Source organism: Bos javanicus, chromosome 24, assembly GCF_032452875.1.
Source record: "Bos javanicus breed banteng chromosome 24, ARS-OSU_banteng_1.0, whole genome shotgun sequence".
Taxonomy (NCBI): Eukaryota; Metazoa; Chordata; class Mammalia; order Artiodactyla; family Bovidae; genus Bos; species Bos javanicus.
Window position 1 is genome coordinate 32,598,996 of NC_083891.1, and position 19,477 is coordinate 32,618,472.

General features: G+C 44.4%; 1 protein-coding gene across 3 annotated transcripts in view; it reads right to left on the reverse strand.

Moving 5' to 3' along the window:
- TTC39C (tetratricopeptide repeat domain 39C) overlaps nt 1-19,477 on the reverse strand; it is a 103,304-nt gene that overhangs the window by 2,231 nt on the left and 81,596 nt on the right. For all 3 annotated transcript variants that reach the window (XM_061399745.1, XM_061399746.1, XM_061399747.1), the window contains 6 exons: nt 13,001-13,094; nt 9,031-9,138; nt 3,233-3,342; nt 2,073-2,196; nt 534-631; nt 83-187 (listed from right to left, as the gene is read on the reverse strand). In XM_061399745.1, the coding sequence (XP_061255729.1) occupies nt 83-187; nt 534-631; nt 2,073-2,196; nt 3,233-3,342; nt 9,031-9,138; nt 13,001-13,094 (639 nt within the window). The remainder of the gene's footprint in view (nt 1-82; nt 188-533; nt 632-2,072; nt 2,197-3,232; nt 3,343-9,030; nt 9,139-13,000; nt 13,095-19,477) is intronic.

Sequence of the window (19,477 nt, forward strand, 5' to 3'; positions counted from 1 at the left end):
TTTAAATGAAGGATGTTTTGTGCCTGTTCACTTCCACAGTTTTGCTGATGAACGTTATTTAAGAAAATAGGCAAGATCTTACCTCTGGTTTGTCTAATAGAAGACAGCCAAGTTCATAGCAAGCATATGGCTGAACGTATAAGTTATTCTGCCGACATAACTCATCTTTGACAGCTCGCTGAAAGAACTGAAAGTAATACAGATGTTATTAGAATGAACAAACAAAACTGTCTGCCTCCTCACTTCCTCCTCCACCACTTGAGACGGTCATCTTTGATAAACAGATAATGCCAGAAAAGGAGCCCATAAGTGAAGAAATATTCAAAGGCTCTGAAGTCACATTAAAAACGAACATGAACCATCACCAACTTCTGGCATCTGAGAGGATGACCTTCATCTAATAAAGTGGATGAAACTCACACTGTGATGGGAGACTGGCTTTGCGTAACACTTTCCTTTTTCTCATTCACAAGCCTACATGTAGTTTTTCATAGTTCAGTTTTCTTAGCTATGACACCACGTGAACAGTTTACCTGAACAGCATCTTCTGAGTTCCCTAGACATTTGTGTATGGCACCAAGAAGCAAATACTTTAATCCAACGACAGATGAATCATCTACTCCATGGCAAGCTTAAAGAGAAGACAGCAAGAAGGGAATACATTCATCAGGAGTTAAGAATCTCATTGCTTAGTGACTCACTGAGTTCAAACTGAGAAGGTTCCCCTTCCTCATCCATTAGTGAGTCTCCTTAGTCCAAGAAAGTGATAATCTTTCTTGTGCCTGCCAATTACTATTTTGTATTTGCATGTGTGTTTGAATTATCTCTAAATACATAGCCTACACTTGTGCATTCAAAAGAACATAGTCCCTAAGATTCTTCACTGTTCCTTTGTGTTAGACATTAGTAGATATTCCAGACTTGCATCAACAACCAGGAATGGGTTTTAAATTATGAATATTTTTAAACAACAAAGCAGAACTTGCACATCCAAAAGCAATTTTATTTCCTTTCAAGTAATCTCCTTGGGAGGGTTACTGCTGCTGCTCCTGCTAAGTTGCTTCAGTCATGTCCGACTCTGCGACCCCATAGACAGCAGCCCACCAGGCTCCCCCGTCCCTGGGATTCTCCAGGCAAGAACACTGGAGTGGGTTGCCATTTCCTTCTCCAATGCATGAAAGTGAAAAGTAAAAGTGAAGTCGCTCAGTCGTATCCGACTCTTAGCGACCCCATGGGCTTTACACACCTACTCTAATTACAGGGCCTCCGTGTACAACTTCTTTTGGAGTTGTATTACTCTGCTCTGGAATATCAATACTGACAAACTTTTTGACCTTTGAAAGGAAACCTGTTTTTTTCTTAATAAGCAAAAGGCATCTGCAGAGAAGTCTGATGATAAAAGCATGGGACTCAGGGGCTTCCCTGGTGGCTCAGTGGTAAAGAACCCATTTACCAATGCAGGAGACATGGGTTTGATCCCCAGTCTGGGAAGATCCCACCTGCCGTGGAGCAGCTAAGCCCGTTTGCCACAACTACTGAGCCTGTGCTCGAGAGCCCGGGAGCTGCAACTACTGAGGCCCCTGTGCCCTAGAGCTTGTACTCCGAAACAACAAAGAAAACCACTGCAATGAGAAGCCCGCACCCTGCAATGAAGAGCAGCCCCCACTCTTGCCCCATCTAGAGAAATGCCCGCATGCACCAACAAAGACTGAGACTAGCCTAATTCCATTGGAATTCAATGGAAAATGCTATATTTGATCACAAACAAGTGTCACTGCAGAACAATCCAATAAATCGGAGTCCAAAATATTAATACAAAATCAATTCTGGAGAAGGGCAGCATATACGCAAGATGACATTTCCAAAAGATTAATAACTCCGATGATCAGAAAGCATCACCACACACTCCTGAATCTGGCCCTTCCAGTGCTTTCTATCCCCAGTACCTGTGATGGAATTTTCTTAACCACTAGGCCATCTGTCCCAGAGAGCGACAGATTGGTACTCTCTGAGTCAGAGCAGATGAGTGAGACCCTGAAGGCACAGGCTGCTGTGCGCACTTTGTTTTTTACCTTGACTCATCCTCTGTAGGTTGGGCGGGGAGCAGTTGGGGAGGGCTTTCCACAAGTACAACACTTCGATGGACGCCAGCACGCAGAGTGCTCTGGTTGGGGTTTGTTTCCGAAATCTCTCTGCCTGCAAGCAGTTAGAATGATTAGGCTACATTTAAAACAAACAAACGAACTAACTAAAAAAAAAAAAAAAACTTCAGAGACATTAAAAAAATGCTGGTTCATATTTGATATGAAGAGTCCCCTCCCACAAGGCTAAAAATGAAAATTTCTCTCTGTGTTTTTGTTGTATTGGTAGATATCCCTTTCTCTCATTATTCACTTCAATCTACTGTCGAGTTCCAGGACATATTTTAAAAACTGCAGGATGAAACCAGATTCATTTTGGTTTAGGTCAAAGGAATTTATAAAAGCTGGGTGACAGATATTAACTTAATGGGTTTATATGAAGGCTGTAACACTAGAGACCTTTCAGTTATGGTTTTATTGACTTTTTTGTTTTCTAATTAGTCCCAGTCCTCTTGGGGGCATTCCCCATTACAACCCAGTTTATACTCACACTAAGCCATTAAATGTTCATTCAATAAAAACTTCCAACTGAAAACATGCAGAATTCAGGATATGACAAGTTGTCCTATAACCTATGGTAATTCAGCTAAACTGTATTCTTAAAAAAGTACAGAAATAAATGAGGGCATTTCTCACTACAGTCCTGGGCCTTTCTGCTGGTCAATTTGATGCACGCTCTTGCTTTTTATTCATCACCCAATGTGATGGTTTCACTAGATGAGAACCCAGAGTCTGTATCTCTTGCCCAGGTTCTGCTGATCTGCACTCCTCTGAGGCTACCTCACCCTTCAGATATACACACTCCCTCTCCAGGGGCTCATGAGCTCCACAGGGTCAGTAATATCTCTATTCATTCAAAGAAACAATAGCAAACAATAGCTTTAATTATTTGCAACCAACCAGTACTTTGCATTCAGAGCAGGATGACACACGAGAATATTCTCTCACAGTCGTGAGCTACTTGCTCAGCAAGGAGATCAGCTTTGCACAGGATTTCCTAATTTCCTAGGATTTCCATTTGCTGTCCAAGGTGACCATGGTTAGAAATATCCATTATAAACGACACACCAGATCAACAAGTTCCAACAAACCTTTTTCACAGAAAACTGTTCAATCTGATTGTTTTTCCTTTTGAAGAGCTTCTGAACTTCTTTAAAGACAATCTGTGCCCCGTCCACATCACCGGTGGCTCCCTGACAAACTGTAAGAAACCATCGTCATAATCTTTAAAGTATTTAGGGGGAAAATACCACTAAGGGATACCCAGGTTGATGACACTTGGAAAAGGTTATTACCAAAGGAGAAAATGGGAGGAGATATTTCTAAAGACTGTTACATGTGGGACTATACCAACCTGCTGCTCATCATTCCACTGATTCAGTAATTATTTCCCTGCTGCTAGGTTCCCTGAGCTTTACAGGAACACGTTGGGAAAACTATGGTCGTAGATATTGTCACGGAGCACAGTCCCATTCGAGCTCACACACTTGGAAAGTGGAAGAAAAATGAAAACTAGGCAAGAACAGTTAGGAGCTGGGAGGACTGTGAGAGCGTCCCACTGGTAGAGGGCTATCCCTGTGCCTGGAAAGAAAGTCATGAAGTGTCCTGTATCTGACAGTCCTTCACCGTCATGAAGTAGTCACTGGTGTGTTCACTGGGCACCTACCACCTACAGCCACCATCAAGGATGTGAAGAAGAAATACACGTTTACACCCAGAAGAAACTTGGATTTCAGCTGGAGAGAGAACACCCACAATTCCAGAGCTACAATGGATGCAGTGAAGAGAGCCTTGGGAGTCCTGACATCAAAGTTACTTTCAAAAAGCTCAAGGAGGGAAGGGATGGTTTCTCTTCGGCGTGGTCACACAGCTCTGAGGGACCAGAGTCAAGCTAAGCCTTGGAGGGGGCTAAGACTTCGATCTTCATCTCCCCCAAGCCCCAGGCAAAGACTCAAGTCACACTGCCTCTGCTTCACCCGCTCTCTCCCTTCTCCAAACTTCAAACCAGGCTGCAGTCCCACCTCCTCCATCTGACTTTACCAACCACTCTTTGTCATCCTCTTTGCAACTCCCATGACACTGAATTCCTTTCTATTAATTTCTTGTTGATTTTGTCTCTGGCACATACTGTTTTTCAATCCCCACTTGGAATGTCCATTGATTTGCTAGTTCTTCCTTCTTTATTTGAGCGATCCTAAAACTAGATGGTCCCATTCTCACATTTTGGGGCTTGGTCACGCCGGGCACAGGGCTGTGGCATGTCAGAGGGTGAGCAGCTACTGGAAGGTCAGAGAAATACAAGCAGCAAGGCTTGGAGAAAGCTGAGGACATCAAGGTGATGGGAAAAGCAGAAGATTTCTACTGGGAATCACTGGGATTAGCCTGAATATGAAAAGGGAGAGACAATTCCATTCCCAGTTTTGGAAGCAGCACTGATCCGGATGGGGTCTGAACCCATCCCAAATGACCTCATCTGTTGTGTTACAACATTTCAAAACCAGAAGAAAGCTCGGTGATTGTTTTGTAAAACAACTCCATGGTATTAGAGACCCAGGAAAGTTAAAAGACTTGCCTGAGGTCACACAGTAAATCAATGAAAAAGAGTAATTTCTGTTGCCCCTAGCTTGAGGTTTCCGTACATAACTGATAATATTATTATATAGTCACATAATTTTCTAAAAAGGAATGAGCAAATGTGGGCACACAAGAGAGTCATAAATATCAACAATATCAGAATCTGAATCACCTTTGCAGGTCTATAGCTCTAACACCTCAGATCCTGAAGAATATGTATACCACTTCCTTTTCATAAGTTACAGACAGTTGCCTCAAAGGATGCAGATATTAGAAAGCAGAGCATCTCTGATTTATCCTAAGTCTGAGACCTACACAGACTTAGGATGCTCAGCCTGTCCATTAGGACTAAGCTTTATTGTTGTCATTAGTCGCTCAGTCATGTCCGATTCTTTTGCGACCCTATGGACTGTAGCCCATCAGGCTCCTCCGCCCACGGGGTTTCCAGGCAAGAACAATGGGGTGGGTTGTCATTTCTTTTTCCAGGGGATCTTTCTGGATCAGGGAACCTACGTCTCCCCCACTGGCAGGTGGATTCTTTACCAATGAGTCACCAGGGAAGCCCTTCAAGAGATATTCTAATCTTTTGGGGTAACTTATTTTTATGTAATTTCAAACGCATAGAAAATGTGCAAGAATAGTACAAGGATATGGTCCAGCCATCCCACTTCCTACATCACCCTTCGGGTAATGTGCTAAATGGCACTGGAACCAGGGTCTCAAAAAGAACCACATTCCCAGCAGCATCATTCACAACAGCCAAAGGGTGGGAACAACCCAAGAGTCCACAGACAATGAACAAATAAACAAAACATGGTCTGTACACACAATGGAATATTATTCAGCCTTAAAAATGAATGAAATCCTGACACACACTACATTATGGATGAACCTTGAGGACACTATGTTAAGTGAAATAAGCCAGATTCAATCAACAAATACTGTTGAGTCCACTTACTTGAGGCACCTAAAATAGTCAAATTCATATAGACAGAAGGAGCAGAGTTTATTAGGGGTTGGCTTGGGCAGGGGGTAGGTAGTTCTTGTTTAAAGATCATAGAGTTTTACTCCTAAAAGAAAAGGGGGGAATGAGAGAGTCAATTCCTAGGTAGGTTGATAAGAAGTCCCGGTCCCCGAGGAGGAGAAAGGGGTCTGGAGCTTTTGCAAAGGGGACAGAGGTCTGGAGTTCTCAAGGAGAAAAGGACCAGCACTTTTTCTACATTGTCTTGTCTTGGTCAATGTAACAATGTATCTTGCTCGAGGACATGTTTCTCCTTCACAAGAACCTTCTAACTAATCTTGTTATCTTATGTATGTTGTGGGAGTGGATCTGGTAAGACCTTTCTGTTGTTAGTTCTAATCTTGTTAATTTAAGATTTATGTTGTGGGAATGGGTCTGGTAAAAGGATATAAGCTTTGATTAACACTAGCAGTGGGCACTCTCCATCCCCCTTCTGATGTCTGTGTCAGAAGATTTGTCTGTCCCTTTTTCACTTTAATAAAACTCTGCTACACAAACACACACACAAAATAAATAAAGATCACAGAGTTTCACTTTTCAAAAAGACAGGTGGGCAGTGGTGATGGCTATCAAAGAACTTAATGCCACTGAACCACATACTGAAAAATGGTTAAAACGGGAAATCCCTGTCGGTCCAGTGGTTAGGATTCTGGGCTTTCACCTTCAGAGGCCTGGGGAAATAAGATTCTGCAAGCTGTCCAGCGTAGCCAAAAAAAAAAATACTTTTTTAATGGTTAAAGTAGATTTTACATTATGTATATTTTACCATAATTTAAAAAAAAAAACCTCTCAGCTATAAGATAAACAAGGTTTGAAGATCTAATGTATAATAACATGGTGACTACATTCGATAATACTGTATTGTAAATTGAAATCTGCCAAGAGTAGAAAAAAAGACAAAAAAAAAAGTGATTAAAGAAAAAACCAAGGAACTAAGTTCCCAGTGGCAGTGTTTCCAGTCCCTTAATGCTCATCTTCTCAGGCGCTGCTTATAACACATACCAGTCCTTCAAGCCAACTCAGGTAACAGCTCCTGCCAAGCCGCCTGCACTGAGAGCGCAGCAGCGAGCCGCCCCACCTCCCAAGCCCTCTTTATGTGGAGCTCTTCACACATCATCTTCACGGAACCCCCGTGGAGATGTGGAGACTGGAGTCTTTCACGCTGTATCATCTCCTACAACTGGTGTGATCCTGGGATTTCCAGTGAGAATAAATGCTCCTCTATAGAGCCACACTGTACATTTATTTCTTCATGCTCTATGCTCCACAAAGATTTTTAAAAAATACATAGCTCATCAGTATCACCTTTCTAGATTCCATATATGTGCGTGAATATATGACACTTGTTTTTCTCTTTCTGACGTACTTCACTCTGTATAACAGCCTCTAGGTTCATCCACCTCATTAGGACTGACTCAAATGTGTTCATTTTTATGGCTAAGGAATATCCTATTGTATATATACACCACAGCTTTATCCATTCATCAAGCAATGGAGATGCAGACATAGAGACAGACTTGTGGACACAATGTGCGAGAGGGTGAGACGAATGGGGAGAGTGGCATGGAAACAGAACTACATACGTAAAACAGGCAGCCAGGGGGGAAGTGCTGTATTATGCAGGGAGCTCAAATCAGGTGCGGTGTGGCAACCTAGAGAGGTGGGAAGGGGTGGAAAGTTCAACAGGGAGGGGACATATGTATACTTGTGGCCGATTCATGTTGATGTATGGCGGAAACCAACAAAATATAGTAAAGCAATTACCCTCCAATTAAAATAAAACAAACACCTGCCCACACTGACTACCTGATCCTACTACACCACAACAGCAGCAGCCTGTTTTGGTTCATCACCGTGCAGGGCACACCAAGCCCACTCAATAAACAGCTGCAATTTTCATCTGAGATGCCTCTGAGTTCCGTAAACCAACCCTTAAAGTATCCTAGCAGCATACTGAAAATAATCTTACTCAAACATCAACAACAAGAGCCAGATGAAAATGGATTAACACCCTGTGGGGTCTATAGGAAGGCCTGCGGGTGTAAGGGCTTCCATCCTGATTGCTAATGGACTGCAGTTCCAGAACATTCTGGATATACACAGGGTCACTGTTAATTCTTTCCCATTTTAAAGAGACCAGTTACAGGGATGGAATGACAGGAGATGTTCTGTTAAATGCAAACCTTCAGAGAAATAAAAACACATTTAAAATAATGCTTGGATCAGTTTTAAATTTTAAGGAGAAGAATCGCTTTTGTGGGTGTGTAAGGAAAGCTCATTGTTAGAGGCAGGAGAAGTACACTCCCTGGGTCTCTTCAATCGCTTCCTAAACCACTCTGCATCACACAGGCAATTCATGGGGCTCAGGGCACAGACAGCGGTTCTGTCCACCAGGTGGCAGCATGTCTTCACCTATCTGTTCATGTCAGGGGAAAAGGCAACGCACACGACACTCCTGTCAGAAAGTGTAAGTTGTTTCTGCCATAATGACATGCAGTGTTGAAACACCTTGTACTCCGCAAAACCACACTAATTATAACAGGGGTAAGAGGCAAAACAAGGCTGGAACGGACTCCTCAAAACCTGTGCAACTCACAACGAGGGCACTAACAAATGAAAGGAAGATATGAACACGATTTAAAAGACATGTTCAATGCTTTAAAATTCTTTAAGCGCCTAATAAATGAAAAATAGATTTGAGGAAAAAAAGGAGAGGGGTGAGGGTAAGTTGAGGCTGTTTAGGACAAAGTGTACGAAAATGAGAAGCTCATAACGAGCATGTCCAGGACCCAGCACGTGACGGACCCAGCCCTGGGGGAATACTGGAAGGGGCAGGGCGTGTAGCATCGAACTTCCCAACATTCCACTGGGTGGGTGGGAGCTGTATTCAGCTGCTATTCACTTGCAGTCCAAAACAGTACTTTAGCCACCTGATCTGAAGATCTGATTCACTGGAAAAAAATCCCAATGCTGGGAAAGATTGAGGGCAGGAGGAGAAGGGGACAACAGAGGACAAGATGGTCGAATGGCACTACCGACTCAATGGACATGAGTTTGAGCAAGCTATGGGAGATGGTGGAGGACAGAGGAGCCTGGCTACTGGAGCCCATGCGGGTCTCAAAGAGTCAGACACAACTCAGAGACTGATCAGCAACAGACACCACCACATGCTGTGGGAAACTGTCAAGAACAGCACTTCTGCATCCTCTGCCCATCGCTCTCCATCCAACAAGAGGGAGCTAGTCTGAGACAGAGGAGGGCGTGCTGTGACCATGTGTACTGGGATGCACTCACCTGCGGTTAGGTAGGCATAATAGCACTGGGACCACCGGGACTCGTTTTTTAGCCTCTCAAAGGAATTGAACGCATCCTTGAAATTCAGCTCTATCATGCTGCACCAACCTGTGAAACAGATGGTTTTAGAAAAGGATCCTAAAGTAACACAGGCTTCCCTGGTGGCTCAGTGGTAAAGAATTCGCCTGACAATGAAGGAGACACAGGTTCGATACCTGGATTCGGAAGATCCCTTGGAGAAGGACATGGCAACCCACTCCAGTGTTCTTGCCTCAAAAATCCCATGAACAGAGGAGCCTGGTGAGCTACAGTCCATGGGACTGCAAGAGTCGGACACGACTTAGCGACTGAACAGCAAAATAACACACTTTTCAGCCCATCTGTAGGTTACATATCCCTCATCCTGCTGACTTCCTCTGCAAGTGTTCCATGTAAACTACCTGAGAACTTCATAATTCTTTTTTTCTTCTTAAACATTTTCAATGGGATGCTTTGAGGAAGATACAGCATCTCTGATTTCACAACCGGTGAGGCAGTATAGAAGGGAGGCGCATAAAGATTTTGAGGAAAATGGTCTAATTTGTCTCCAGTTGTGCAATAAACCTAAGCACAGCAGTGCTTCTCTCCAAGAACAGGTAGAGAAAAAGGAACGATGCTACTAGATTATATAACACGGTGACCACCTCGGAAGTCTCACATACTCACCAGCGCGTTGATGATCACTGGTAATTAGCAAACTGCTCAGAGGAGTAGAGAGCGAGCCAGTGAGACATTAAGTACTTGCCACCCTCTCTCTGAGGGGCAGAGAAAGGACCCAGCTCTCTCGGAGCAAAACATCCTTAGGCTGGCATCCTGGGGATAGGTAGGGGTGGGGAGAAGCAACAACAGCAAGGATATAAGGAGTGTTATCCTCTGCTGTTAGTAACAGCAGCTCCCCATCATAGAGCCAGCCCTGGGTGTGCCAGGCACCTGATGTAATTCTCTCTAATCCCAGTGCAGTCTTGGAAAGGTGGCTGATGGTGCCGCACCTGACCAAGGAGAAAGCCTAAGGCATGAAGAGGCTTCGTGACTTGCTCAGGGTCACACGGCTTAGAAGAGGGAAGGGCTGAGGATCAAAGGCCATCGCACTCTCCTGTCTGCGAGCTGCCTAACAAATTCTGTTATCCACTCCACGAAGTAGTCACGTCACCTGACACCCTACAGGGATGAGGGGAAGCCACACTTCCAGGAAATTCAGTGTCAAACTCCACGGGATATGATGTGAAGTTGACGTATTTTAAAGATCAGATCAGTCGCTCAGTCGTGTCCGACTCTTTGCAACCCCATGAATCGCAGCACGCCAGGCCTCCCTGTCCATCACCATCTCCCGGAGTTCATTCAGACTCGCGTCCATCGAGTCAGTGATGACATCCAGCCATCTCATCCTCTGTCATCCCCTTCTCCTCTTGCCCCCAATCCCTCCCAGCATCAGAGTCTTTTCCAATGAGTCAACTCTTCGCATGAGGTGGCCAAAGTACTGGAGTTTCAGCTTTAGCATCATTCCTTCCAAAGAAATCCCAGGGCTGATCTCCTTCAGAATGGACTGGTTGGATCTCCTTGCAGTCCAAGGGACTCTCAAGAGTCTTCTCCAGCACCACACTTCAAAAGCATCAATTCTTCGGTGCTCAGCCTTCTTCACAGTCCAACTCTCACATCCATACATGACCACAGGAAAAACCATAGCCTTGACTAGACGGACCTTTGTTGGCAAAGTAATGTCTCTGCTTTTGAATATGCTATCTAGGTTGGTCATAATTTTCCTTCCAAGGAGTAAGCGTCTTTTAATTTCTTGGCTGCAGTCATGATTTTTCTAAAGTCTTTTAATTTCATCTGCAGTGATTTTGGAGCCCAGAAAAATAAAGTCTGATGCTGTTTCCAGTGTTTCCCCATCTATTTTCCATGAAGTGATGGGACCAGATGCCATGATCTAACCCTAACCCTAACCCTAATTTTAGAGTAAAACCTGGGGCAAATTATTTCCATCCTAAAATAGACTTCAGGGTAAGATTTGGATTCAGTGCAAAAGTAGAGGTGGGAGGTAGCACCAAACTAAAATAAGGAGGCTGAGTTCCGATTGCACTGTTCCCACCCTCCAGCCGCACCCCAGGTAAACCCTCCTACGTCCTTAGCTCTGGGTTCCATGATTTCTAAGCTTTATGCAGCTCTAACTTTCTGCCCCACCACAGACCCAGAAGTGGTGCACACACAAGAAAAGGCCACCATGATCAGTCTGCAATATATACAGTATCAAATCTTTATGTTGGACACTTTACTAATGTTACATGTCAACTCTATCTCCATAAAACTAGAAGAAAAAAAGAGTATCCTAAACAAGAACCATGAAAGGTCACCAAAGCTAGTTCTTCAAGTTCTATACTACTACATCAGTTGTGAAATTAGAGATGCCTTGTCTCCCTCAAAACATCACAGTTACCGTGTCTCATGTTCCATTCCGCATTATGGCTACATACCAGAGCTCCAGCAAGTTGGTGGCTGTTGTTTAGTTGCTAAGTCATGTCTCTTTTGTGACCCCATGGACTGTAGTCCACCAGGCTCTTCTGTCCATGGGATTTCCCAGACAAGAATATTGGAGAGGATTGTCATCTCCTTCTCCAGGGGACCTTCCTGACCCTGGGATCAAACTCAAATTTCCTGCATTGGCAGGTGGGTTCTTTACCGCTGAGCCACCAAGGAAGCCCCCCAGCAGAGGTTAGACTGCAGAAAAATATATTTCCCACTGGATCACATTTGATCTTCACTTTCTAAGCTATAACAGATGTATAAAACATAATAGTGTTTATTGGGCAGTTCTCAATCAGCACTCTTCTTTAAAAAAAAAAAAAAAGAAAAGATTCAGGAAGACAAATATATCTATGGCAGGCAAGCAAGCAGCAGGCACTGTAAGGTCCACGCTGCCAGGTGACAGCTGCCTCCCCAGGCTTCCTCCATCTCTTTTTTGTGTCTCTGATGACAGCCTTTGGAGTCTCAATTTCACTTTTGGTTCTCACCACCACCTCATCCTTTCTCCCGTCTCTGCTCCCTCCTTCATTCCTTATAGGTGCTATATACAGTGTGACCTTGCAGTCTTGGCTCAAATTCTAAAAAGCGTGAATCCCTTACTAAAATGTGTTCCTGTTGTTTCAAGTCCAAAGTTGTGTTTATGCTTCTCAGCATAATTAAGCCACTGTCACAGTCAAGGATTATGGAATCACTAACGTATTTTAGTGCAGTCAGCCAAAAAAAAAAAATTTAAAGCAACAACTTTGAGGGAGGGGAGAGGGGGGCTAAATCTTGGGCAAACAAATGCCTCCAGGTCTGTCTATAAATGCATCTCCAAGAGGGGAGAAGCAGGAGGAGGTGGCTAACACGTGTGCCAAGTACCCTGCCTCAGGATCATCCGGGTACTTTCATCTAAACCACACAGCTGCTCCAAGGGCGACTGCAGGGCGAGGGCTCCCAGTTAGTTGGTAGAAGAGCTAACTGGGCTTGGAATCCATGTACCCAATCTCTCCTAAGCTGGACTTTTCTTCTCAGGTACACATTGGTGGGAGGGAAGAGATAACAGTTCTGAATTCTAATATCCAGTCCAATAAAAGAGTCAAAATTGGTTCTTTTTTTTTTTTTTAAATTGGTTCTTACTCAATTCAGTCAACTGTGCCTATTAGCCTAGAGTCAAATCATCAAAGGAACAAATTATTGGAAAGAAGTAACAAGAATTCACTGAGATAAGTATCGCTACTTCCACCATGGTAACAAAGTCCTGTTATTACAAAAGGCAGCCGGCATTTCACAAAGACACAAACTAAACAGCATTAACAGGGAAAGAGTGCACAGGAATGCATTAACACTTGCGGGACAAGAAGCTGGACACAAACTGCTGTGTTAATACACTATTTGATGACAGGCAACTGGACTGACATTCAACACTTACCAATTTCATAGAGACAAACATGCTGGATTTCTCTCTGGTCTACCGCAAGTTCCAGAGCAGTATGGAAGGAAGTCAAGGCACTGTTGATTTGACACTATGGAAAGAAATAAAACACGGTCACTGGCTTAAGATCTATCGTTAACATTGCGACAGAGGATGAGATGGTTGGATGGCATCACCGACTCAAAGTTCATGAGTCTGAGCAAGCTCCGGGAGATGGGGAAGGATAGGGAAGCCTGGTGTGCTGCAGTCCATGGGGTCAAAAAGAGTCTAACGCTACTGAACGACTGAACAACAAAAGCGTTGTTTTTCCAAATTCAAAAGCGTCTTTTCCCTTCTAGTTACTTTAAACAGATTAAGCAGTTATAGAAGAGAGTGATCTGAAGACTTTTGGGGAAATGGCCCCGTCCATGGTTGTGAGCTGAACCGAGGTCAGAGCACCTCTCCTTCTGCTCAGCCAGAAAGACTCCCCGGGAGGGCGTAGCCCACAGCCCCTCCTGCCACTGGGGCTCTCTGTGCACCTGTACACTAGAACTTAGAGGAGTCCAGTGATGAGCTGAGCTGATCCTTGGGATGGGTGACTTCGACAGGAGAGGGACTGTACGTCCTCCTGTGTATACCCACAGGACCCAGAGAGACTCGCAGTCAGCACTGTCGGGAGCCAGTCCCTGGGTCCCGCCTCAGCTGCTCTCCCTTCTGGGACCCCCTCACTCTCGACCCCACAACTCAGTGCTGTTGTCAGATTGCTTCCGGTCATCACCTCTCTTCTCTGGACACTTTAGAAACTGAGGATCCAGATTTTACTTCCTACTTTTACATTCATCCAGTACTGTCTAGAGCCCGAGAGACTCTCAAATGTCTGTCCTGCTCTTTGCTGGTTAAATACATTTAGTTTCTCCTTCCACGAAAGATCTCTTTCAAAGTCTGCTGATCTGAGGCCATAAGCAACTGGTAAGATCACCTAAAAGGCATCATCAGGATGAAAGGGAGGTAGATTAAACCCTAAATATGGCAACAACAGGCAGTAAGTATCATCTATCACTAAGGATATAGTGATATAAATCCTAAATATAAATCCTAAATGTCCCGAAGTCCTGATGCACGCTCAGAAGTGTTCCTTTCTCCCTCCCGTGGGTGCCTGCAATGCGATGCTCTTCCACCCTGCACTCAGAGCTCCGTCCTGTGCATCTCCCTTTGCTGCTCCCAGGGAACTCCCTTTCCAACGCTCCAGCTGCCTCTTCTCCCTGCAAGCAGCCAGACTGGGGCATGAAGGGTCTAAGAAGAGGGGCTGTTGGTTCCCTGAGCCCAGCCCCCACCACATTCCTCAGTGACATGATGCCTGATCACTGCAGGAGGCCCCCGGACCCTACACAGGGCACAGATGAGTCAGCAAGGAGATGTGCAGGACAGTCTGTGACTCAGGAGCACTAGGAGCCAAATAACTCATGAACCAAGGCCACGGCTGGGCCAGTAACTGCTCGTGCCCCATGGTAACACTTCACTCTGCTGGCAGCAAGCTTCATATTGAGTGCTCAATCCCGTGTCACCCCCACAAGTGCTCGGCAGGTAGCCCCAGAATACACATATCACTGCCTCACTAACTTGTATTCTCAAGGAGCTCGACACTGAATTGAGGGGACCCTCACAGGAGTGAAACAAGCTCCGTTCTCTAACCTTGAGACGTTTACACTGATTGTGAACACAAAACCAAGACGTGTGTGTGTGTATGTATGCATGTGTTTAGTTGCTCTGTGGTATCTGACTCTTTTGCGACCCAAAGGACTGTAGCCAGCCATGGTCCTCTGTCCATAGGATTCTCCAGGCAAGAATCCTGGAGTGGGTTGCCATTTCCTCCTCTAGGGGATCTTCCCAACCCAGGGATGGAATGTGCATCTCCTGCATTGCAGGCAGATTCTTTACTGCTGAGCCACTGGGGAAGCCCACAAAGCCAAGATACCAAAGGTAAAAAATCAATCTCTTATGAAAAGTACGTATGTGTGGAAGGATCTGGACACTCATTATGCCCATTTATAACTTTCTGGATCAATCGTTCCTTCCTGGACCTTCCTGATGGTCTAGCGGTAAAGAATCCATCTGCCAATGCAGGAGACACAGGTTTGACCCCTGGTCTGGGAAGATCCCACAGATCAACTGAACAGAGCAACTGAACCTATGCGCCACAACTACTGAGCCTGTACTCTGCAACAAGAGAAGTCACAGCAAGGAGAAGCCGGTGCGACTAGAGAGTAGCCCCCCCACTTGCCACAATAGAGAAAGCCCACACAGCAATGAAGACCCAGCACAGCCAAAAAGAAATTTAAAAAGTTCTTCCCTTGCATCACACATGCACTCAACTTAGCCCATTTACATAGAAACCACAGTGTTAGGGTTTCTGCTTTGCATGGATCTCCCCAGTTTCCCAAGTTAATGGCTCTCAACTCTTACAAAGGGATGGGTCATCACTACCAATCTGACCCCAGCTGGGGTCCAGCAGATGGCAGTGCAATGCCACACTGCCCTTCAGAGGGCAGAAAACGACTCAGTCAACATTTATCAGACAAATACTGTGCCTGGGATGGAATGGGCTCCGGAGATACACAGATGAGTCCAAACTAAGCTGTCAACTCAAGAAAATAAGAAACTAAGTAATAGCTGAATCAACATTATTTCTCTTAACCCTTTCCAAGAGTCTGAGATAGGTGTATATTAGTTCCATTTTCAGATGAAGGAACGAAGTTCAAAGAGGTTAAGTAGCTTGGCCAAGGTTGGGGGCTAGCAATTGACTAGTATGTAAATTCTGCTCCAACTGCCTCCAGAGCATGCATTCTTCAGGGAGAGAGATGCAGGTGTGATTAAACGAAGGATCTGGAGAAGAGGGCCAGTTCCTGGATTATCCAGAGGGCACTAAATACAATCAACAGAATCCCTACAAGAGGGAAAGAGAGAGAGCTGACGCAAGTAGGTGGTGGTTTAGTCGCTAAGTCCTGTCCAACTCTTGCAGCCCCACAGACTGGAGACCACCAGCCTCCTCTGTCCTCGGGATTTCCCAGGCAAGAATACTGGGGTGGGTTGCTGTTTCCTTCTCCAGGGGATCTTCCTGACCCAGGGATTGAACCTGGGTCTCTTGCACTGCAGGTAGATTCTTTACCATCTGAGCCACCAGGGAAGCCTGATGGAAGTAGAAGTGGTGGCACTGTGACCACAGAGGCAGAGATTGGAGTGATACGGCTGCAGTCCAGGAATCTACGTGACCACCAGAGGCAAAAGGCAAGGAATGGAGTTTCCCTACAGCCTCCAAAGGGTGCACTGCCCACCGCCTTGATTTGCACCCAGAGAAACTGACTTTGGACTTTGAGCCTCCAGAATTGTGAGAGAGAAAATTTTGGTCATTTTAAGCCATGAAGTTTGTGGTAATTTGTTAGAAACGTCTTGGGAAACCAGAGCAGTATACCTCTTTAAAGATTGAACTGTGGGGATTTCCCCAGTGGTCCAGTGGCTAAGACTCCGAGCTCCCAATGCAGGGGGCCCAGGTTTGATCCCTGGTCAGGGATCTAAGATGCCACAGGCGGCAACTAAGACCCGACACGGCTAGCTAGCTAAATAAGTAAATCAATAAAAGAAAAATTAACCTGTGAAGAAAGTCTCAGGCTCTTTGTGTTATAAGCACCCAATCAGAACTGGAAAGTACTGAAGCCATTTATGGAGCTTAACGGCATTATCCCAGGAGCAAGCACAGCTACAAAATTAATTCCACTTCTAGTCTGATCACGCATTAAGGAATTACGATGAACAGCCATTAAAATTGTAGAAATATGTTTCCTTCTTTTCACCAAAACAATTCAAAACAAAAGTGATCCATGGGAGTCCTTATGGTTACAAATTAAAATACCCACAGTTCAGCAGAGAAAGGAGAATTATTCTCAATTTGACACTCAATTCCCAGCTTAATTTTTAAAGAAATGCACGTACCCTGAAGAAAACACAGAAAATAGATTAGCATGAAAAAGCTAGGACATCAAGAGTTAGTATCACACCGGCTTTTATCTCATGAATTGTGCCCTGATACACTGTCACAAAAATGACAAAAAAAGCCTCAGTTTCCTTACTGGTAAAAGGAAGGAAAAAACATTGGCAAGCTTTAATCTGCCTCCAGAGGAAGCCATGAAGAATAAAAGCAGGAATCTCTGCCAGATTAAATGGAGCATATTTATTGCCAAATTAAAAGCAGCAGGACTGACGGCCACTGCACTGTCATTACAGAGATTCCAAGTGTTTTTCCAGTTACTCAGGACTTCCTGAGGTATCTTCTTAGGCATTTTATATCTTTTGTTGGAACTGAAAAAGCGGTCTGTTGCTCCATTTTATTCTCCAAGTGAATACTGCTGGTATGTGGAAATCTTTGAATTTTTTTTTTTCAAGTATAATATTTGTTACACTCCGGAATTTTTAAAATTCTTAAATGTTTTTCTTCTGGATTCAAACCATTTGCACATAATGACAGTGCTGTCTCTTCATTTACAATAGACAACTGTAGCTGGCTAGGACCACTGGTTAAAAAGGGCTTTCCCAGAGGCTCACTGGTAAAGAATACACCTGCAGTGCAGGAGACACAGAGACAGGAGTTCGACCCCTGGGTTGGAAGAGCCCCTGGAGGAGGAAATGGCAATGCACTCCAGCATCCTTGCCTGGAAAATCCCATGGACAAAGAAGCCTGGTGGGCTACAGTCCAGGGGGTCCAAAGAGTCAGACACGACTGAGGGACTGAACGAGTGTGCACGCACGCGCACACACACACACACCAGTTAAAATACTGAATATTAGCAAGCACAAAACACATATTTCCTTTATTCTAATATAAAGGAAAACATTGGTTTTCATTCCAATGCCAAAGAAGGAAAATGCCAAAGAATGTTCAAACTACCACACAATTGCTTTCATTTCAAATGCTAGCAAGGTAATGTGCAAAATCCTTCAAACTAGGCTACAACACTACATGAACTGAGAAATTCCAGATATTCAAGTTGGATTAAGAAAAGAGGAACCAGAGATCAAACTGACAATATCCGTTGGATCATAGAAAAAGCAAAGGAATTTCAGAAAAATATCTATTTCTGCTTCATTGACTATGCCAAAGCCTTTGACTGTGTGAATCACAACAAACTATGGAAAGTTTTTCAAGAGAAGGGAATATCAGACCATCTTACCTGCCTTCCTGAGAAATCTGTATGCAGGTCAAGAAGCAACAGTCAGAACTGAACATGGAACAACAGACTGGTTCCAAATAGGGAAAGGAGTACGTCAAGGCTGTATATAGTCACCCTGCTTATTTAACTTATATGCAGAGTACATCACGCAAAATGCTGGGCTGGAGGAAGCACAAGCTGGAATCAAGATTGCCGGGAGAAACATCAATAACCTCAGATATGCAGATGGCACCAGCATTATGGCAGAAATCAAAGAACTAAAGAGCCTCTTGATGAAAGTGAAAGAGGAGAGTGAAAAAGTTGGCTTAAAACTCAACATTCAAAAATTGAAGATCATGGCATCTAGTCCCATCACTTCATGGCAAATAGGGCAAAAGTGGAAACAGTGTCGGATTTCATTTTCTTGGGCTACAAAATCACTGCAGATTGACTGCAGCCACAAAATTAAAAGACACTTACTCCTTGGAAGAAAAGCTATGACAAATCTAGACAGCATATCAAAAAGCAGAGATATCACACTGCTGACAAAGGTCCATGTAGTCATTCTCCTAGTAGTCACATATGGATGTGAGAGCTGGACCATAAAGAAGGCTGAGTGCTGAAAAAATGATGCTTTCGAACTGTGGTGCTGGAGAAGACTCTTGAGTCCCTGGGACTGCAAGGAGATCAAACTAGTCAATCCTAAAGGAAATCAACCCTGAATATTCATTGGAAGGACTGGTGCTGAAGCTCCAATACTTTGGCCACCTGATGCAGAGAGTCAACTCACTGAAAAAGACCCTGATGCTGGGAAAGACTGAAGGCAGGAGGAGAAGGGGACAAAAGAGGATGAGATGGTTGGATGGCATAACTGACTCAATGGACATGAGTTTGAGCAAACTCCAGGAGATAAGTGAAGGACAGGGAAGTCTGGTGTGCTGCAGTCCATGTGGTCAAAAATAGTTGGACACGACTTAGTGACTGAACAACAATGCAGTAATTAGTAATTCAGCTTCTCACAAATTATTTCAGAACGCTGGAAAACATTCCAGGTTTGTTTTTAATTAGTAAAGTTAATTTTTTTAGAGCAGTATTAGAGTGTGAAAGTCGCTCAGTTGTGTCTGACTCTGTGACCCCATGGACTATACAGTCCATGGAATTCTCCAGACCAGAATACTAGAGTGGGCAGCCACTCCCTTCACCAGGGGATCTTCCCAACCCAGGGGTTGAACCCAGGTCTCTCGAATTGCAGGTGGATTCTTTACCAGCTGAGTCACAAGGGAAGCCCAAGAAT